At 45.0% G+C, this 21,695-nt stretch overlaps 1 protein-coding gene across 7 annotated transcripts in view; it reads left to right on the top strand.

The window, feature by feature from the left end:
- The window catches only part of CACNA2D4 (calcium voltage-gated channel auxiliary subunit alpha2delta 4), a 301,745-nt gene that overhangs the window by 124,291 nt on the left and 155,759 nt on the right, over window positions 1–21,695 (top strand). For 6 of the 7 annotated variants that reach the window (XM_053255007.1, XM_053255006.1, XM_053255005.1 and 3 more), the window contains 6 exons: window positions 647–718; window positions 6,754–6,815; window positions 8,872–8,939; window positions 17,156–17,201; window positions 18,578–18,675; window positions 21,204–21,297. In XM_053255007.1, coding sequence (XP_053110982.1) covers window positions 647–718; window positions 6,754–6,815; window positions 8,872–8,939; window positions 17,156–17,201; window positions 18,578–18,675; window positions 21,204–21,297 — 440 coding nt within the window. The remainder of the gene's footprint in view (window positions 1–646; window positions 719–6,753; window positions 6,816–8,871; window positions 8,940–17,155; window positions 17,202–18,577; window positions 18,676–21,203; window positions 21,298–21,695) is intronic. The other variant, XM_053255008.1, reaches the window with a different exon arrangement.

Genomic DNA, 21,695 nt, shown 5'->3' with positions numbered 1-21,695 from the left:
TTTTTGAAGGAAACCATAGACAAGACCTGGCAGAGTTTCTACTCTGTGGTGCCAAAACAGAAGACTCCTTCCCTCTAGTACCTACCAGGCTAAACAGCAATGATGGTGTATGGATCAGGGCATCCCCAGAAGATCCAAGAGTGTGACAAGGTTCATAAGGGAGTAGATGCTCCTATAGATAATGAGGCCTATGTTATTTAGAACTTTAAAGATCTGCATCATAACCTTGTACTGAGCCTGGAAACAAACTTGCAGCTAAAGAGATCTTTAACACAGTGCCTGTCTCTACAAGGCATGTGTCTTCTTGCCACACTTTACGTGTTCAACACAGGTACACAGCAAGCACCAGTGTACATGTGGCAAATGCAACTGCTGCTTGACGTATGAACTGAGTTGGCCCCAAGGGATACAGATTTTCTGCTTAGTCTGAATCACTAAATAACAAAATGTGATGATTGCCTCCTGAATGAATGAGATCAGTGAAATCCTCTCAGTCTGCCCACTGCACTCTACATTAAGCTGAAAAGGTATCTTCAAAATGAAGTGAAGATGTACCTTCAATTGTATCTGCTCCTTGCAGGCCACCTCAAAGCAGGTAGCTCTGATCCTCGCTAGGGCACTAATCCAAATCTGTTCCTTTGGGCAGTTACGAACAGCAATGATCAATGGAGAGACGGGTTACCTCTCAATGGATGTGAAAGTGCCTGTGGATAAAGGGGTGCGTATATTGTATGTTTTTATACACTGCTTTTAGACTAAGGCAACTTACATAAAATGAGTTGTATTTTGCTGCCATGAATGGGAGGCACTTTCCCTTCTCATAATTGGGGGTGTGTGTGCTTTTCACAGGATCCCCTCCGCTCTGCAGCCTCCCTGTCAAACAAACAAACACACTTAAACACTACCCTGGGTTTTCTTTTGAACAGACAACAAATATTTATATACTGCTTTTCAACAAAAGTTTCCAAAGTGGTTTACACAGAGAAATAATAAATAAATAAGATGGCTTCCTGTCCCCAAAAGGCTCACAATCTAAAAAGAAACGTAAGATAGACACCAGCAACAGTCACTGGAGGTACTATGCTGGGGGTGGATAGGGCCAGTTTCTCTCCCCCTGCTAAATAAAGAGAATCACCATGTTGAAAAGGTGCCTCTTTGCCAAGTTATTCATGCTGCATGCCATCCTATTCCAGTGAAAATCACCTCCCTGCCTTCTGCAAGCTGAAGGACCTTCTATTTGTGGAAGATTACCCAGTCAGAGCAAATTCACATAAAATCATTATTTTTAATCTACAAGCTGTTCTTTTAAACTATTACAAAACTCTAAATACCTTGTAAAGTATTTCGTAAAACTTTGCAGACCCATAGGCCCTGGCAGGAGTTTCTTCTTAGTGTGTGTACATTTCTGGAAAGAATGGGACCCTTGAATCTTGCCACTAGATTATCTTTGAGGGTATTTCAAGCTTTATATTCCCCCTCCCCGCAGGATGCTTGTATCTGTCCTTTTGAGAACTGTCTTGAAAAATATTCAGGATTTTTCAGGTAACAGTATCTCCATTTTAATACTTTTTTTTGTAAAATTGAAAAAAAAAGAGCAACTTGTATTGAGTAGTTTGAGTCTTCTCTAGAGTTATTTGCAATGAGACTCCCAGAACACAATATTATATTTCATTTCTAATGGCTGCATGACATTTCCAGATACTTAATTAGCTTTCCCATACCTCCCATTATGGTTCCTCGGAGTTTTCTCTTCCATTATGGATTATGTTCTGGATTGTTTCTTCACTAACTTGCATGCTTTTGCAGGGTGAACTGTTTTGTTTCTTATTTTCTGACCATCTTAGACTGGAGACACAAACAACAATTTTTAAGTGAACTGAAAAGTGATTTGATGGAACATTTTTGAAATGTTTCATCAGGGAAACATGATTTGAAGAGGTGATCTGACAGAAAATTTTTACATTTATATCCCATTCTTCCTCCAAGGAGCCCAGAATGCCGTACATGGCTTAAACTTATCCTCACAACAACCATGTGAGGTATCAACATACCCACCACTTTTGTTTCACTTACACTTCTGGTTAAACAAATTTTACAAGTTCTTGGAACAATACAAAAATGTGCATACTATATTTAACTGGAGGGCAAATTGCAGAAGCAGCCACCCTCTTTTAGTTCATCTTCTTCAACTCTCTTGAAAAGAAAAATTTCTATAACTTTACTAAGCTTCTAAAAATATTGCTTTTACCCTGAGTGAAATACATAGTTCTCTGCCATGCTCGATTCCCCATAGATTTAATTAGCTAACTTTATATCCTTTTTCTCTCTGAGATAATAATGAAAATGATTTTAAAGGTTAGCAAAGAAGGGTCATAAGGGACAGAGTCTTAATGTCCTAATTTGGATTCCCTCTCCCCTCAACACACACACTTCAGACTTTGTTTGCTGTGACTTTGTGCTTGCAGACCTTTAGTCAACTTTCAACTTACACAGAAGCTAACTTATCTCTTAGCCTTCTGTTAATTAAATATTGAGATTGAGACTTCAAGAAGAGATTTCAAATCCTCTGTGTAAATCCACCTATATTACATAGCCTGAATCTGGTCTACCAATTAACATCAGTACTCAGATGAAAACAACAGAGAGAAAGTAGAAGGTGGAGAGGATTCTGTCTACTATGGAAGATCTTGTTTATAATAGGCAAGGCACTCTGCACTGTATCATTTTTTGCTCTAGGAAGGTCTTGCAATGGTCTTGACTGTTTTGACCCTTCTAATATCTGGAAGAAAAGTTACTCCAGAATCTTTAACATAAAAAATAAATAGTGCAGGCATTACTTCACTTTGCATAAAGTGGCTGTATAATGTTCTCTGTGCAGGAATTATTTCAGAAAAAGTTATACTGCAGGTGTAGCTGCTATGTAACTTTCTCTGAGCAATTCAAAGAGAACTTGCATCACTGTAGTGTTTTAGGAAAAGTACGTTCATGTTTCTCTGTGTGCTTGTTATTCTTTGGAGGGTTAATCTTTTTGTTTTCCTCTCCCTCTCCACCTTTATGTTCTTCTTAACACACAGTATCATTTTTTTCTGATTGTATTTCCTCTTCATATTATCATTAGAATGGGTTCTGCTCCTGCGCGGAAGCCTCTTGGTGTCGAGTTCCACAGCTCCTTTATGGCCCCTGCACCCCACCCCACGTGACCACGTGGCTATTTGAGGTGGGAGGAAGCGCAGGCAGCTCAGTTCCTTTCCGACCGCCATGGAGATCGGTACATTCAGTTTCTGCGGCTCCTCGTACTGGTTCCTTCATAAATTGCTATCTCTGGAAAGTTTCTACTGGTATCAACCTCGGACTGACTTGGAAAATGCTTTGACTTGCCCTAACTGGCGACAGATCGGACTGATATCTAGCTATAGACCTTGGACTGCCTTCGGAAAATGCTCTAGTCTTACCCCACTGACTGACGACGGATTGGACTGATATTTGGCTTTGACCGCGGACTGTTATCTGGCTCGGTTTGTGAGTACCTCTTTGTTTAAAAAAAAAAAAAAGGACACTCCCAAATCGAAAAAGACTTTTAAACGCTGTGAGAAATGTAAAGCCAAATTGCCCTCCCAAGATGCCAATAGCTTGTGCTTGCTGTATTTGGGTGAGGCTCATAATACCTCAGCATGTAAAATTTGCCAGTCCTTCTCCAAGCAAACGCGGAGAAACCTCAAATTGTGTTTGAGGGCTTCTCTTTATGATGACGTTCTGGCTGCTCCATCTACGTCGATGCAGTCCCCTCAACCACATGGCTCGAGGGACCTGGAACCTAACCAGTCTAAAACCTCGATGCCCACTGGAAAAACCCCGCATGCCTTGAAGAGGCAAGGGGAGAAGATGGCTTCCTCGGCAGAGCCCGCCAAAAAGACCCGGAAGCCTTCTGCATCGGCTTCGACTCTGTCTCCAACTTCGGCTCAGGACATACACTTTGTATCGATATTGAGACCAATCTCCAGGCCACCAGTGAATGTCATGACTAATCAAAGTTCCAAAGCCAGGTCCCCCCAGTTCTGACACCCTGGATGGCATCCAGAGAGCCCCATGTGAAAAGAAGGCTCTTCCACTTGTGCAAAGGGGATGTCATTCTGTTTTTCTGCTTATTATGGCTACACACACGAGTTGCCCTACCAAGTTAGGCAAGCCCTACCTGGGTAGGGCTGTTTGTGTGCAGTGCTGGGATTGAGCCTGATCCTGCCACTGCCTCCCCCACAAGCCCGGGTTTTGTATCCAGGCTTTTACCAGGGTTAAAGGGCACGAGTGTCAGGGATAGTCTGGGGAAAATGTAGGTCTGTCTCTGCCTTCCCTGCTGCCTGCCCCCTGGTCATGAGAATAGCTTTATTGTTTTGTGTGCCTGTGCATGCACGCGCACACACACACACCAGCTGCAGCTCCCTACTCTAGAGGGTAGAGAGATTCAAGGGGCTGCAGCAGGACAGAAGTGGAAAACCCCTACTGCAATTCTATCCTCTGTCTACTATACCCTACTGATTACTTTAGCTTTTAAAAAAATGTTTGCAAAGACCATTTTATTCCAGCAAGTATTTGGGGGCATTTGATTCCATAGAGGCTTTGATTAAAGTAGCATGGTGACAGTAAATTGATATTTATTTATTATTTTATTTATCTATTTCATTTATATACTTGTGTTTCCTTTTTTATTGCCTGTGTTTGCTTTTGGGGGGTCATTCTTCTGCTGCTTTAGGATTAGTAGTTATAATATTAGTGTCATTGTGGTTTGTGTGATTCAATGTGCTGTATGGCAGGGTAGGGATGCCAAAATAAATGAACTAGTAATAGTGACCATAATGCAGTAGAGTGAATAGGAGACAGTGGGGAAGACTGGAATCCATTGTAGACATGGATCTGGTCAGGCTCTTTCCTCCACATACCCAGGAGACTGGAGATGGGGAAGGCCCCAATCTGTGTGGCTGCACGTAGAGTCCTATCTCCAGGGCTATTGGGCTGGCCATGCTTGGCCAGTTAATGAGGCTAGCTGAGATATTTTTTGAAATGCTCAGCTGGCAGCCAGGTCACAAATCTCCCCTACAGCAGCGAGCTGTCTTTGTGCAGCATGGGCAGTATTGCCTCGAGTTCCCTTGATGCCTGCTGTCACTGTGCCAGATGGATTTCCAGTACACTGAGGATTAGTGCTTAACTAGCAAGAGCCGGGGGTCTGTTGGGGAGGGAGTCCCATGTGACTGCAGCAAGCATGGGAATGAGCCGCTGTGACAGAGGCCATTCTCCTGCTTTCTGAGCCCCTGGTGGCGCAGTGGTAAAAACTGCCGCCCTGTAACCAGAAGGTTACAAGTTCCATCCTAACCAGGGGCTCGAGGTTGACTCAGCCTTCCATCCTTCCGAGGTCGGTAAAATGAGTACCCAGAATGTTGGGGGCAATATGCTAAATCATTGTAAACCGCTTAGAGAGCTCCAGCTATAAAGCGGTATATAAATGTAAGTGCTATTGCTAGTGCTATTGCTATTCTGCCACCTTCTCTCCCGTGCTTCCACCTCAACTCTTGTCTGTATTTCCCTAAAGCTGAGGATGCAGTTCTGGCACAGAGAGATTCTGGGAGCATTGGTGCAACATTTGAGGTGCATCAAAACAGGGCTAGAGACATTTACCCCCCGGATGTGGTTGCCAGTGCATGTCTCCAACAAGAAGAGCACTGCTGTTGTGCCTGGCTCCCAGCTAGAGGTGGGTTTAAGGACCTTTTGCCACATGATCCTCAAGGCCGGCCCTACTGTGAAACAGCATGGATCCAGCCTCTTCAGATGCCAGATTGTGGGCCAGTTTGGAGGAGCAGCACAGCTCACCCAGTGTTCCCCCAAATGGATGGCCTGAAGAAGAAGAACACTGACATGGCCAAAAGCTGCTTTTCTTCTTCCCTTCCCACTTGAAAAGGAAAGGAGGGAAAGAGATTTGGAAAAAAGGGAGGAACTCGAGGTGTGACTTTTAATGAAAAGAAGAGAAAGGGGAGAGACGAGAGGGGTGCCATTTGATGCTTTGCTTCAGTCTGCAAAATGTCATGGACCAGCACTGATAACCCGGCTACAGAAGAACCACTCAGTATAAGAAGCTGTGAATATAATAAAGTGATTCTTTTGGTGGTCTATGTTTCCCCTCCTCGGGTTCTCATTCTTGCAATTGTCCTGCTGGACCTCTGACTATTCTGCCTGCCTGCTTTTCTTGCTGCCATTGGTGTGTCTGCTCTGATGGCACAATAGACCAGGATAGTGGATCAACCAATGTATCATTAGCTGCTTTGAAGGTTTATCTAGGTGTGACTGTTAAGGGGGACTGAAGAGAACATAGAAATCACATTCTAAGATCCATGAGCAAAGAGAATTTATCTTTATAATAATTTATCAATTTTAATTTGATAAATTAAAGCTTGTACAGTTTTTTAAAAATCGGATGATGTCTCTAGTCTTGAGATTGCAGCCTGGTTAGAATCTCAGCTGGAGTGCAAAAAATAAAGAACATCACTCTGCGTGGAAGTTCTCCTGACAAGAAAGGAGTACAGTCATAAGAAACGGAACTACCATTTGGACGTGACCAGTAGACATGTTTAAGAGAGAGATTACAATTCTACTACAGTACTGTTTTTAAAAAATCTGTAAAAGACTATGGCCTTTCTCCCTATTTAGAATATGGCATCCCGTTCAAGAAGTATATTACCAGTTTGTATTGTTTTTCTTTCTTTCCAGAAACGGGTTCTGTTCCTCACAAATGATTACTTCTTCACCGATATCAGTGACACACCTTTTAGGTGAGTGAGCAGATCCTTTGGAGGGAAGCATAGCCTTAGGTTATATGGCTCTTCTTATGGAGAAGACTATTGATGATATTGGCTTTGATGCATATGCGTGGACACCAACACACAGCCACTGGGATAGAGCTGAGGTCTTTATTTCTAAGCTGTTTTGGTCATATTGTTTTGTAGCCAAGGAGAGGGCTAAAGAGCCTGTGGGCTGCATACAGAAGCAAATCGAGAACATTGACATCAGAACATCTTTGAATTCCAACCTGTTGTGACTTTTGGAATCTGGGTAGCAATTACTTTCTAATTTGTGGTTTAATTCAAAATAGAGCTCACCGGGTCCTAGCCAAGGCTTAACTTAGAAGAGGGTTTTTTTTTTAAGTAACCACTGCCTGCCTCCATATGTCTGGAATTAGAAAAAAGGGCACCCAAGGTAGAGGGCTTCATGTCTGGGCGGGCTGCAGTCCCAGCAAGTCTACTTTTTAAAAATTAAGCACTTTTGAGATTAGACTAACACTGAGAAATATCTGAGGCTGGCCCAAAACAAGCCCATGCCTGAAGTAGAGCATCAAGTGCCACAATTCCCCCCAGTGCCTCACTACACCAGATGCTGCCCCCTTTCCTGGCAGTGATGCTGCTGCTGCTCCCTCCTCCTTCCCTCATGCTCTCTGGATTAAAAAAAAAAGGAAGAGCAAGTGTGGAGGACAGGAGTGATGATGGACTTGAGCAAAGTCACCTCCAGTGGCAGGTTAGCATCTCTATCATTCTTCCCTATCACTCTTACCTACACTTCTTCTTCCCCTCTGTTCCCCTCTTCCTTTTTAAATCTGGGGAGAATGGGAAGAGGCGGAGGAGGAGCAGCAGTAGAGGCAAGCATTGGTGGATGGTGGCAGCAGCTGCTTCCTGCTAATCTGCTGTCTATGGTGAGCACCTCAGCCTGCCTCATTGCTGGGCCAGTCCTGGGGAAATCTTTTCAATCAGCCCACTTGGACTCACTTTTTGAGACATCTGGATCATTTTACTGAACTATTTATTGAGCTGTGTGGGCATATTAGTACGTGGCATCATATTTGCCGGTCGCTGCACTGGTTGCCTTTTTGCTTCTGGGTCCAATTCAAAGTGCTGGTTCTCACCTACAAAACCCTTATGGGCTTAGCACCTGTATATCTCCGGGATCGCCTCTCTCGGCCGGTTGTATCCCGGCCTGTGAGGTCTTCTCAGCTGGCCCTCCTTAGTGTCCCTAGCCTTGGTATAGTGTGTGGTGCCTGGGCCTTTTCTGTGGCCGCCCCTCTTCTTTGGAACATCCCCCCCCCGATTTATTCAGCTCCCTCCCTGTCTGCTTTTAAGGCCCTTCTTAAGACCCACCTGTTTTGCCCGGCATTTGCCCTTCAATGATTTTATCTTATCTTATCATCTTATCTTACCTTATTTTTAAAATTAATTGTTGTTGGTATTGTTGTTCACTGCCTCGAGTCTTTGGAGGAGGAGGAGGTATATAAGAAAATTTAAATAAATAAATAAATAAATAAATTTGTTTCCAGATCTTTTTGGCTGTGGCATGCTTTCCATAGGGAGTTTTTAACACAGAACTTTCATTTATATAGTCCCTCACCTACATTCCGAACTGTTGCAGGCCTAGGCTTTACTGTGTGATGTTTCTAAAAATGTAGCTGGGTTGTTAGGACATGGAATTTGGTTAGATCATTGTCAGACATTTCAGTTATATACCCCTGTATCAGAATATTACAATATTTATGTTTTAGTACTCTGAGAGTTCAGTGATGAAAGTTACATTTCAATGGTGAAATCCAGGGTTCACCACTAACATCTGAAATCCTAGTTTTTTTTATGGCAACACTTGAAATGTGTTTCTCAAAGACAGTGTTCAGCTTGTGCTACCAAAATGCCATCTTCTGTAGCATTTCATAAAATTTGAAATTTGAATTCAGCAATCTGTAAATGAGTAAAAATGGCTGCATTTAATATTTATTGTAGATGCTTTGTATATTACAGTCTTTTGTAAATCTCCTTCCTAGAATACATTTTTCATTTTTTAAACTTGCAGTCTGGGAGTTGTTCTGTCACGAGGGCATGGCGAATATATCCTACTTGGGAACACGTCAGTGGAAGAAGGTAGATTGAATGGCATAGCTTCATCAAATGTTTGGATAGAAGCGATGATATATTTAATTGTTGTATCACAGCTGTGTTTATCTCAGTAATAAATCTTAAATATTATTTCCTTTACCACAACCCTCTAATGTCTCAAAGATATTTATTTCACTATCTGAATCAATAGCTTGGCAGTAGAAACTATATTAGCTTGGTACCTAAACTCTTGTTCAAATACAGCAGTGTCAAACTGATCTGGGTAGTGGTTCCAACATCCATAAGGACTGGGTTCTGCTCCAAAGAAAAAAATCTTTGCCTTTTCTGTTTAGGAGAGGTGCATAATCTTTCAAATTGTCCAATCTGCGCTACCTTCAATAAGCAGACTCTAAAAAATAGGGCTGCTCGTCTTAAAGTAGCGTTAATGGAGCAGGCTTTACAACCCAAACATCGAGGGGCCCCAGACTCGAGACCTGCTGTGGCGCAGTCTAAAGTCTCAGAGTTGGCGTCGTCAGGAGGTGCCGTGTCGACTGCTCCGGAGGCGCATTCCTCGGCATCGAGAAAAAGCGCAGGGAAATCCGCCTCGAGATCGAGCGCTTCGACCTCGAGTGCGTCGACATCGACTGCAGCCCAAGCATTTAAGAAGCCGGAGGGGACCTTGCCGGCCTTGAAACTAAAAGGCTCGACATTGCTGTCCGGGCTGCAAGAGAAGAGGGCTAAAAGACACAAGTCAAAAGGTGTCGAGAAGGACTCAGAGCACACACCTTCTCCGACGGGGTTACAGTCCTACTGAAGCCCTAGACGCCGCGCAGCTTCACTTTCGCCGGCTCCGACACCGAACCAATCTCCTATGGCATTGAGGCCCTCATCAGCGGTGTCGAGGACAGCTTCGACATCGAGAAGCACACTATGGAGGCTGTCGCCTTGGAGAACGGCTTCGACGTCGAGGGCGATTTTTACAGCAGAGGTTATGGCGTCGGCAACGATGTCGAGCCCGGAACCAGCAGTGAAAACTTTGACTGGGTCAACAGGACTGGAGGCAATGCCAGTATCAGGGGTGGACGCAGAACGGGACAAATATGATGTGGAGGACACAGGACCCTTCGAGGAAGTAGTGATAGTTCATGATTTGTTACTGGTACTTGCGATAGAAGATGAAATAGACAAAATCAGTTTGGAAGTTCAGGCAACAGATCAAAGCATTGATACTGAGAGCACTCTAGACCGCATGCTTCGGTCGGAAGAGACAACGCCCTCTACTAAGACATTTCAAGGGTTTCCCATGCCTCCCTTACCTAGAACACCTTCATTTACAGGTCCCTCGACTCCTACAACTGGCCTTCTGCCCCCGGGGGGGTGGCGCAATACTTGCACCATCTCCCCAGAGGAGTATTCCCTCTTTCAGCTGTGGCTATCCGAGAGAGACCTTCCAAATCCTCAAAAAGAATTGAAGGAATCGTCGGTACAGACAGCCGCGCCTGCGACTTTACACCGGTCAGTCTCCTTGCAAGCCGATTGGCCTGTGGAACCATTGAGAACGACTGTGAGGACTAGATCTGTTTCGCTACAGACTACACAACTCCCACAGAAAGAGAGTCTGCTGAGGAGATCGGTTTCACTTCAAGCAGACCTGCCACTCCGCTCGGTCCCACAACTCCCTCAGAAAGAGACACTGTCAAGGAGGTCTGTATCTCTCCAAACAGATCCTCAAGTCCCTTCGCGGCATATTGACAGGGTTCCTTCTGCTTCACCACAACCTCCTTCTTCAGAGGATGGAGATGATGATGGTGATGATGACGGCAAAGATCCTGATGGCTACTCGTCCGACACGACGGAGCCAGAAGTCCCTGAAGAACCAACACTACCGGATCCAAGTGACGATGTGGCATTGGTCCCTTCCATTTCTCCAAATGAGGAGATGAAGGGATATCACCAGCAAATAGCAGAAATGGCACGTGTATTGGGCCTGGATGTAAAACAGAAGACGCTGGATTTGGATGACCCAGTGTATAATATGATGAACAAAGCTGCGGGTTTGCAACCAGTGTACCTGCCAATGTTGCCTCATATTTCGCGGGCTGCGAAGTCTGCATGGGAAGTGCTCCAGACTTCAACGCCTACCTCCAAGCGGTTGGAAGTCTTGTACTGAATCCAGGAGGAAGAGAATGAATATCTGATAAGACACCCTGCACCAAACTCCTTGGTGATAGACTGTGCTACAACCTCAAAAGGGAGCAAGTGTCATACAACTCCAGCGGACACGGAGGGCCGAAAATTAGATGTATTGGGTAGGCGAACCTATTTGACCGCTTGCCTCTCGATTAAGATTGCAAACTATATTGCACGCCAGGCCAGATACACTCACTCGTTATAGGAGCTTCTGTATGACCAAAGGACATCTTTGGATCACGATACATTTCTGAAAAAGTGTGAAGCAACCTTCCAACGAACAACTACTACTACAAGGTAACAACTAGCCAACGCTAAGCACTTGGCAGAGTCTGAATCGCGTACACTGACTTCCGCAATTGTTCTGAGACGTCATGCTTGGTTGCAGGGCACTCAGCTACAACAAAATATGAAGGACCGCATTGAAGCTTTACCCTTTGGAGGAAAGGGTCTTTTCTCGGATGATACGGATACGACCATGGAACAATGGAAGAAGTCCAAATTAACAGCGCGTTCCTTCACAAAGCAGAAACTCGGTACTACCCGATACCAATCATATCAGAGGTATCAACCCTATCAGAAGCGACAGAGTTATTACGGCCAGCCTGATCGCCGAGATTACAAACGCCAGTACCATCGTTACAACCGACGTCAGTACCAGCCTAGGAACAGGAATAATCAACAGGGGCGCAATAAGACAGCCCAGCAACCTAAGCAGCAGCTTTGATCTGCTATTGAGCCCACTATCCACCAACATCTCGGCCTCATCTCCCCACAAGACAACTTACACCAACAAGAGTGCAAGAAAAAAGATCACCTTGATGCCTGCCGGAAATACCATCAAACTGGCAAGTCATGCTCAAGCATGGCAACATATAACATCAGACCAGTGGGTCTTAAGAATTGTTGCGACAGGCTATGCTCTAGAGTTCTGGGAGACCCCTCCTTTTCAAGGAATGAGGTTCACACCAGACACTCCTGTCTTGCGAGAAGAGGTGGAGGAACTGCTACAGAAGGGGGCCATATCACCGGTGCAGTGGGCTCAGGGCCAGTCGGGATTCTATTCCCGTTACTTTCAGATCCCAAAGAGGGACGGAGGGATTCGTCCGATAATGGACCTGTGTTGGCTCAATCAATACATAAAATTCCACATGACAACGTTGCAATACAATACAAAATTCCACATGACAACGTTGCAAGGCATCCTTCCCCTACTCCACGGGGAGCAATGGATTGCAACGCTCGACCTCAAGGATGCGTACTTCCATGTAGGCATACAACAGAGCCATCGAAAGTATCTACGCTTCACTCTAGGAACTCAGATCTATCAATACAATGTTCTGCCCTTTGGCCTGGTGACAGCACCAAGAGTTTTTACAAAGTGCATGGCAATCATTGTAGCTCACCTAAGGGTACTGGGCCTATCCGTTTACCCGTATCTCGACGATTGGCTGCTTACAGCGAGAACCAAGGAACAGTTACTCTCCGACACAGAGATTGTGAAATCCTTGCTGAGCGACTTAGGGATCCAGATCAACTGGAAAAAGTTCCGTCTGTCTCCGGAAATAAGCCTACAATACATTGGGGCACGACTCGATATGCTCCAACAAGCGGCTTATCTGCCAGTGGAGCGGTACCTTCGCATGTGTGCCCAGGTTCAGCAATTCCAGAGGGTGCCACAGCAGAAGGCGAGGTTGATACAGGTACTTCTGGGCCTAATGGCCTCATGCACCACTACAGTGCCTTATGCGAAGTTGCGGATGCGCAATTTACAACTTTGGTTCCTCCGTTGGTTTCGCCCATGACGCGACCCTCAAAACAAAGAACTTTTGCTACCACGAAAGGTTCTGCTGTCGTTACACTGGTGGACAAAGGAGGCTTATTTTCTACGGGGGACGCCATTCAGGACTCCGTTACTGTCTTGTACTCTGACGACCGACGCTTCCATGCTGGGCTGGGGAGCCCATATGGGAAACAGAAGGGCTCAGGGCCTCTGGAACCAGAGGGAGGCGCGTATGCATATCAATTTCTTGGAGCTGCTGGCAGCATACAAGGCCGTGATCACATTCCAGGACAATCTAAAGGACACTATAGTTCAACTGCAGATGGACAACACCACGGCAATAGCCTATGTGAACAAACAAGGGGGTACCGTGTCTCGGGCACTGTGCAACCTCAGTTTGCAGATCTGAAATTGGTGTATTCCGAGAGGTCTTCACTTGCAAGCAATACATATCAAAGGCAGCCTAAACTGCTTGGCGGATTCGTTAAGCAGAGAGATTGTGGTACAGCAGCATGAATGGGAACTGCACACGAAGATCCTTCAGGATCTGTTTGCAACTTGGGGTTGGCCAGAGGTAGATCTCTTTGTGACGGAACACAACAGGAAATGCGAGATGTACTGTTCCAGACTGGGTCTAGGCAGACAATCCAAGGGAGATGCCTTTCAATTTCAATGGGTAAGGAGCTTCTTTTACATATATCCACCAACACCGCTCCTCCCCAGGATAGTGGCCAAACTGCTCCAGGAGTGGACACGGGCAATTGTGATTGCTCCATGGTGGCCTCGCCAACCCTGGTTCACACAGCTACTCAGACTTTCGAGAAAGACTTACAGCGACTCCCCAAAAGGAAGGATCAGCTCACTCAGATTCTAGGTCAAATCCTCCACCCGAACCTGTCGGTTCTCAATCTAACAGCATGGAGGATAGGCTTCTGAAGAAAATCCTTTTGAATACTTGGAGAGTATCGACAAGGAGAAACTACAAAGCAAAGTGGCGTAGGTTTTGCGCCTATGCCCGGGAACATCAATTTCAACCAAGACAAGCAGGGCTTAAGGATGTACTCCTCTATCTCACCTCCTTGAAGAGCTCTGGACTGGCAAATGTTTCAATTAAGGTCCACATGGCGGCGTTGTCATTGCATCACGCAGGCTGGGGTGGCAAAACTGTTTTTACACACCCGAGATGTTAAGACTTTCTGAGAGGGTTGAATAATCTATATCCTCCTCTCCGGGAACCAGCTCAGAAATGGAGCCTATCACTAGTTTTGGGTGCACTTACAGAGGCCCCATTTGACCCCATGCCTTCAGCATTGGTGAAATTGATGACTCTGAAAACTTTATTCTTAGTAGCTATAACCTCGGCAAGAAGGGTGAGTGAGCTCGGGGCGCTCCGAATGGATGAGCCATATACCATGATTCACCCGGACCGTGTGGTGATGCGCTTGGATCCGGATTTTCGACCAAAGATCATCACTGATTTTCACCTTAATTCGAACATAGTCTTACCAACCTTCTTCAGGGATCCTGAAACAAGCCTTGATAAGGCAATGCATTCACTGGATGTTCGAAGGGCTCTACTGTATTATCTGAAGGCCACACGCCAAATTTGTAAGATGAAACTCTTATTTGTCTGTGAGAAGGGCTGGTATAAGGGCCAACCACCGTCATGCCAGAAGTTAGCGTACTGGCTAGTGAAACTTATAAGGATAGCTTATGAGTTGCAGAAGGTCCCGCCGCCCTCCGGGTTGCGGGTGCACTCCACCAGGGCATATGCAGCCTCCGCGGCGCACCTGTCAGGCATCAGATTTCAGGACATCTGTCTGGCAGCCACATGGGCGTCTCACCAGACATTTATCAAGCATTACGCCTTGGACATTAGATTGGCAGCAGCGGCTGATTTTGGAAGGGCGGTTTTGAAAAGAGTCTTACCATAATAACATCATGCACCCACCACCAGTTTCTACAGCTTGTGATTCACCCAGTCCTTATGGATGTTGGAACCACTACCCAGATAAACAGGTTGCTTACCTGTAACAGGTGATCTGGTAGTGGTTCCAACATTCATAAGACCCGCCCGTCCATCCCCGCTGCATGTAGGGGTGCAAGGAAGATAGTGAACTACGTTTGCCTATGGTACATCAATGCCGGCTCCGACTCCACACCTAGGAGACAGTCTACCTCACACGCAGTGCCTGCTTATAATCTACAACTACGTGCCAGTCGTCCTCAGAGGCTCTGGATGGCTTATCACCAAGAAACTGAGGAAAGGGGACACCTAACCATCGCTTAAGAGTACTGCAGCCACACGCTGCCGACGGTTGGGCGTCACGAGGAGCTAGAGAGTTCTATTCGAAGTATGGTCTGCACAGGCGCAGAACCCAGTCCTTATGAATGTTGGAACCACTACCAGATCACCTGTTACAGGTAAGCAACCTGTTTTTTTCCTGTGGCCTTGTTCAGATGTAACACTAAATCCTGGTTTAGTGCTACATGGATGAGCACTAACGGACTCATGGGCTCCACCCCACTCCACGCCTTCTCCTTCTTTCCCTATATGCAAGACAAAAAGATTTAAAACCTCTTCTTTTGTTTTAGAACAAACACAGTTCAGCATCACATAGAACATTGTAGTTTCTTCTAACTATCCTTAGTTACCAAACCAGAATATTAAAACGCAGTTTCTTCTTGGCCTGGCTTAACTATGGCTGGAATAAACCACATTTCCCTGAGTCTGTGCATAACATTGAATTGTCATTTGTTCTAGAGTGAAATGGGAGCATTAAATCTCTTCTCATGCACACAAGAAGAGCGTATGAATCAATGGTTCACAGAGGTTCTTTCACTTATAAATAAACCATTTTATCTCTTAAGTCATACAGTGTCCCCTTCTCCTAAAGCCCCAGCCATTAAGATTGACTGGGAAGTCCCTGCTTAGAATCTGTCCTTTGCTGAGGGATCTGTTAGGGCAGTGTTTCTTGCACTTCTTCGACTTGGGCTCCTAATTTCTTATGCTTCATGCCCTCTCCCACAAACTGATCTTCCCTCCCCTAAATCTGTTCCACAAGTGAGTGTCTGGACAGAGACTCTCATGCATAGTTGCTGACTATACAAATGACCATGCTGGACAGAGACTCTCAAGCACAACCATGCTGACCACACAAATGGCCTCCACGCATGCGCGGAGGCCATGTGTGTTCTGGCATCGCATGAGGCAGCTCAGAGATGACCCGCTGGCATGCGATCTTAGCTGGGGGAGCACTGCCAAACTTGCTGTGGCGGTGAGCAGAGGAGGAGAAGGTATGGACTTACTCCCCTCCCTGTTAAAGGTGTGAGGAATGTGCTGCGATGAGGAGCTCAGATCACATTTTGTGCACATCCCTAATATTCCCCTTAGGGGAATCAAGTCACTGGAAGAGCATCTGCATGTTGCATGCAGAAGGTCCCAAGTTCATTCTCTAGCATCTCCAGGTAGCGCTCGAAGATATTCCTGTTGTGCCAGGGGCATGATCCCTTCCTGGTGCCAAGACTGAGAAACACACACGGGTGGAAGATGAAATAGATGGTGTTTTAATCAAAGAAAGACAAAGAGACATAAGGCCTCAAAGCCAAAACTATCAGGGATCCTGTTGCAGTAGTGGACATGCTCTGGCAGGGGTCTCTGTCACCTGCGCACTGGTCCATAGTGAGATCCAGCTAGCATTACAGGAAGGCTGTCTCTTTATACATGACTTTAAACAAAGCAAGTTACATAATATAGTTTTCTTGGCTTACCTGTCTGTAATGAGCAAAAAAGCAGGTGCTTAAGGAGATGCAATTGGTTGCTTGAAGTTTTTCATGGCAACCCCGATAAGGAGCTGCAGCCTCTGATAAGAAGCAGAGCTTGTTAAAACTGACCCATGGAGGAACTTCTGCGGCAGACACTAGAACTTTCCACTTCTCACACCACAATGGTCCCTATCAGTACACCTCTTCTTGAAACGTAGAAGCTACTGCCAGTCAGTGTAGACAATACTGAGCTAGATCGACCAGTGGCCTCACTTTGTATAAGGCTGCTTCCTGTGTTCCTATGTAATTTGGAATTTTGTAACTCAGAATTCTAGAACTTCTGACTTATGAAATTATTATGTCTTACCCATACATGCCTAAGGGATTCCGATTTTGTATCTACAACAAGCATGGGTGATATATGTGTAAAACAGTGCAGTATAAAACATGGCCAGCATATAGAGAAATCCATTCAGGCATGAAGAAATGGACCTTTACTGTGCCACCTGTCTTTTGGTTTCAGGTTTGCATGATCTGCTGCAGCCAGACTTGACCTTAGCCAATGAGTGGTAAGTGCAGGAGTTTTAATTGCTGGTGTTCTTGGAAGGCATAGAACTAGCTGCTGCTTGGCTTTGAACCATTTGCCATTGAAGGACTTGAGAAAACATAGTGATGTCATGCAAAGGGCCATAACTCTAAGGCAGAGCTCATGTTTTGCATGCAGAAGGCTTGATTTCCAGGCCCTGGCATCTGCAGTGAAAGGATCTTAGGCAGCAGTGCTGGAAAAGATCTTTGTCTGACCTGGAATAGCTGCGCCCAGCAGAGTAGACACTGCTGCCCTGCATGAACCAATATTCTGGCTCCGTATAAAGCATGTGTTTGTGTCACAGTGTTTATAATTGCATGTGTTTGTGTCACAGTGTTATATATGCACTGTTTAATTTTTAATATTTGTACAGTGCCTGGTGATTTTAGGTGCTTTATAAATTAAGAGCTCTACACAGTTTTGGACCAGGTTACCTTAAGGACTTCCTGCTTCCATTCGATCCTAACTGAGCCCTTAGATTGGCTTCATAGACCCTGCTCTCTGCTCCACATCTTACATCTGATGAATACTAGAGGCAGGGCCTTTTTGGTGGTGGTGTCATATCTGTGGAACTCTCACCTCGGGAAGACATGTCAGGCTCCCTCTCTTGAAGTTTTTAAAGAGCAGTTGAAAATGTTCTTTTTTCCTCAGCTTAAGAGAGTATTCCTTTAAGACGGATTGTGCAGTTCAGTTGCTCCCAATAGACAGGGCTGAATGCAAATCAGAGCAAATCCCATAGTGTACCAGGAGCAGGCAATTCCCCGTTCCAGTCCTGTCTAGCTCCTGAAAACAGGGCTTTGGAAGAGTTTTCCATTTTCTCCTATTTCACAATCTTTTCTCTCTCATTTTGTTCTCTTTAAAAAGATTGTTTTTTATCTTATCTTTTTGTTTTCTCCTCTCTTCTTGTTCGTTACTCTCTCCCTCTCTGACCAGGTCTTTAAAGCGTCTAGATATAGTTATAGATTGATTGATTGATTTAACATATTTATATACTTTCCAAAATTTATGTTTCTGATAAAGTTGTTCTTCATCAGTGCAACTATGATTTGTGCTATGCTTGTGCTGCTTTTATGTTGATTTTATTATTTTCAGATTTTATTTTTGATCATTATGTTTTGTTCATTTTAGACCACTCTATGCTTGTTTTAACATGGGAAGACAGGGTGGTGGTTACGACTAAGTTTTCTCAAGTCTTGTTAAAAAACATAACATTCTCTATAGCCCTGATCCAGTACCAGCAGTGTAAGATTCTTCCTACAATGGATGAGGGCAGGGGGTATCACTTTGCTGCACTCAAGGAAAAATTAGGCTGGAAACAGGCCTCACTCTACATATATTTTCCTCTTTTTTTCTTCCTAGGATTTATTGTATTACAGACATTGATCCAGATCACAGGAAGCTCAGCCAGTTGGAAGCTGTCATCCGCTTCCTCACTGGAGAAGAACCTGACCTAGAATGTGAGTGCTGTGTAGATTCTAGCTAGCATCCTCCTGGATTTCTATTACCTGAGCCATTTACCATTAAAAACAGGAAAGAGACAGATGGTCCATCTTCGTGCACTACCCTCTATTCCAGGGATTCTCAACATTGGCTTCCCAGATGTTATTGGGCTTCAACTCCCATAATCCCCAGCCCCAGTGGCCTTTGTTTGGGGATTATGGAAGTTGAAGTCCAACAACATCTGGGGACCCAATTTTGAGATTCCCTGCTCCATTCAACTGTGGTCAGTTTCCAGTGCTACAGAGGATGAGGATGAAACCACTAGAAGTTGGAGTACTTTACTTATTGGTTTTGACATTATGTGAGTGTGTGTGTGTGCGTGTGCGTGCATGGAACTGGCGCTTGCCAGTTCGAAGGTGGTGGTGGGGATATCTTTAATGATTGTGGAGGGTGCTCTTACCCTTCCTGTCGCATTTCCCCCAATGGAGCTGTCTCTTAAAACGGTCTGGTGGGGCGGCAGCATACCTCCTTGCTGCCCCAGTGCGCACAACATGCACACACGCACTGGGCACTTCCAGCCACTTCCGGTCCGAGGAGACACCAGGGCAGCAAGGAGGTACACTGCCACCCTGCTGGACCATTTGAAAAGACAGCGCCGGTGGGGGAAACATGGTGGGAGAGGTAAGAGCACCCTCCCCCATCCTTAAAGATACCTCCCCACCTTTGAACCACTGGACATTCGAACCTGTTCGGACGCTCATAAAAGGGCCTCCGAACCAGTTCGTGCACATAACGTGTGTGTGTATGCACACACATACACAGAGACAGTTAAATGAAATGAAATTTTAATTAACCATTTCAGCTTATGCTTTCATCAGCAACAGATGGATTTTTTTTTAAAGGTTGTGTGAGCACATACAGCTCACAAGGTGGCAGTGAAGAATGCTGTATTAGCAGAGTTCCAGGGCACATGACAAGAAAAGAATGGTGGACAGATGCTGCCGATTATGTATTGTTCTCCCAAGTCCAATCCATGACATTGAGAGGGTCTTGAGTCTACATAGCCAAAGTTTTTCTCATTTGTCCAGTGTTTCATGATTTGCATTTTGCTCCTTAGGAAATATTTCCATATCACTGGGACCATGGTTGCCTGAAAGGAAATGTTTGGTCATAATGGAGTGTGTGTGTGTGTGTGTGTGTGCACATGCGCACACACACACACATATACTGGGATATATATAACTGGGGTAATCAAGAGTCTAAATATGTATGCAATATGCAGAATTCTTGTATGATTTGAGAGCCACAATAAACTGCCCTGTTGCTGCTGCCGCCGCCTCCTCCTCCTCCTCCTCCTCCCCCTCTCTCCTCTTCTTCTCTCTCACTTATTCATTTCTCGATGATTCCTGCTGTCTGGAGTAGGCTAACGCATGCTCAGAGGCGCTTATACCCTATAACCCTACTAATGTCTGCTTGCAATGTAATCAACATGCACCGCAGCCTAGTCATAATTAATTCTGACTCTGCCTTGGTTTTCAGATTAATTACGAATTGAAGCTGGCAGGTTCAACCCATCCCTAGGCAGATGGCGACATCCTGCTCTGCTATTAATCTCCCGGCTTCATTCCGTTAGTCAGAGGCACGCTGTTCCTTAAAGTGGAAGTTTCACTTTTGGCTGTCACGGCTTGATGGCTGGCTAGTAGCAGCACTGATAGCTCTTTCCATTATGTATCTCTGTAATACTTTGGTAGCTCCTATTGCTACACCTCCTCTTTTGTGTCCCAAGCTCCCCTCTTGGCCTCCCAGCTCCTCTTTCTTGCCCTGCTCCAGTTCTTAGCCAAACTGTCTAGAGCTCCTTCTGTCTCTCGCTGCCAGTGTCTTCTCTTTACTGGCTCTTCTGCACCACTGAGTGGCTACTGTGGACAAACACCTGTTTGGACGCCTCCTGGTACAGATCTATGGCAGAATGGAACATGCAACTTGTCTTATCTGCTGGGTGGAAAACACTCAGGCAGAATATGCTGTGTCAGGGACTCTAAACCTTGGGTTCTCAGATGTTGTTAGACTATAACTCCCATCACCTCTAGGTTCAGTGACTGAAGGCCATTATTGCTAGGGCTAATGGGAATTATAGTCCAACAACATCTAGGGAACCTACAGTTTGGAATCTCTGATCTCTGCAAACGTCCTTGATGGATGATCTCACTATCAACAAGTCTCATATCTAGCTCTCCAGCATCTCAAGGTGATTTTTCCCCCCACTCCTGCTACTTGATTTGCTTTAACTAAGTTCTATGAATATGAGTTCTGCCATTCTTTTGTGACTTCTTGCAAAAGGGAAGCCTAAAGTTAAGGAACCAGTTGAGCTGCTTGTTCAGAACGATGGAACAAGATTCAGTCTCTCTGCCAAAAAAAAAAAAAAAAAAGTGCTAAGGCGCTTTCTCTGGAAAGGAAGTAACTCTCATTTTCAAAAATGATGCAAAGCCTTGTTTGGTCCTGTTTATCAGAGTGACTGACTTGTGCCCTATTTCTTTCTCATGTCCAGGTGATGAGGAGTTGGTTCAAGAGGTGCTCTTTGATGCGGTTGTAACAGCACCCATGGAAGCCTACTGGACATCCTTGGCCCTCAACCTTTCTGAGTAAGCAGACATTTAAAGTGATAAACTACTAAGGGAATGTGGCTGTTAAGCTTAAGGACTTTGGGGTGACTGTGGGACAAGTGTCCCTTCTTAACCTGGAAGAGGCAAGGTGTGCCAACTGATCATTCTCCTATGCTGCCTCTGACATTCTTGAGTGCTCAGTCAATGGTGAGAACAGTTTTACTGTTTGAGAGTTTCCTTGAACAAATAATCTCAATAGACACCCCTTTTTAATCATCTAAAAAACAACATATTAACAATCCCTGAATAAATATCAAATAAATGGCAATAATACAATAAGGCAAGACATAAAAGCTTCAAACTTACTCAGTTGTTTGCAAATATCCTTCTAAGAAGCAGGCCTGTATTTGAGGTCTTTTTTGAAACGCTCATGTGAT

This window comes from Hemicordylus capensis, chromosome 5, assembly GCF_027244095.1.
Source record: "Hemicordylus capensis ecotype Gifberg chromosome 5, rHemCap1.1.pri, whole genome shotgun sequence".
NCBI lineage: Eukaryota > Metazoa > Chordata > Lepidosauria > Squamata > Cordylidae > Hemicordylus > Hemicordylus capensis.
Note: the sequence above shows the minus strand (reverse complement) of the source record. Positions and strands in the feature narration are given on the sequence as shown.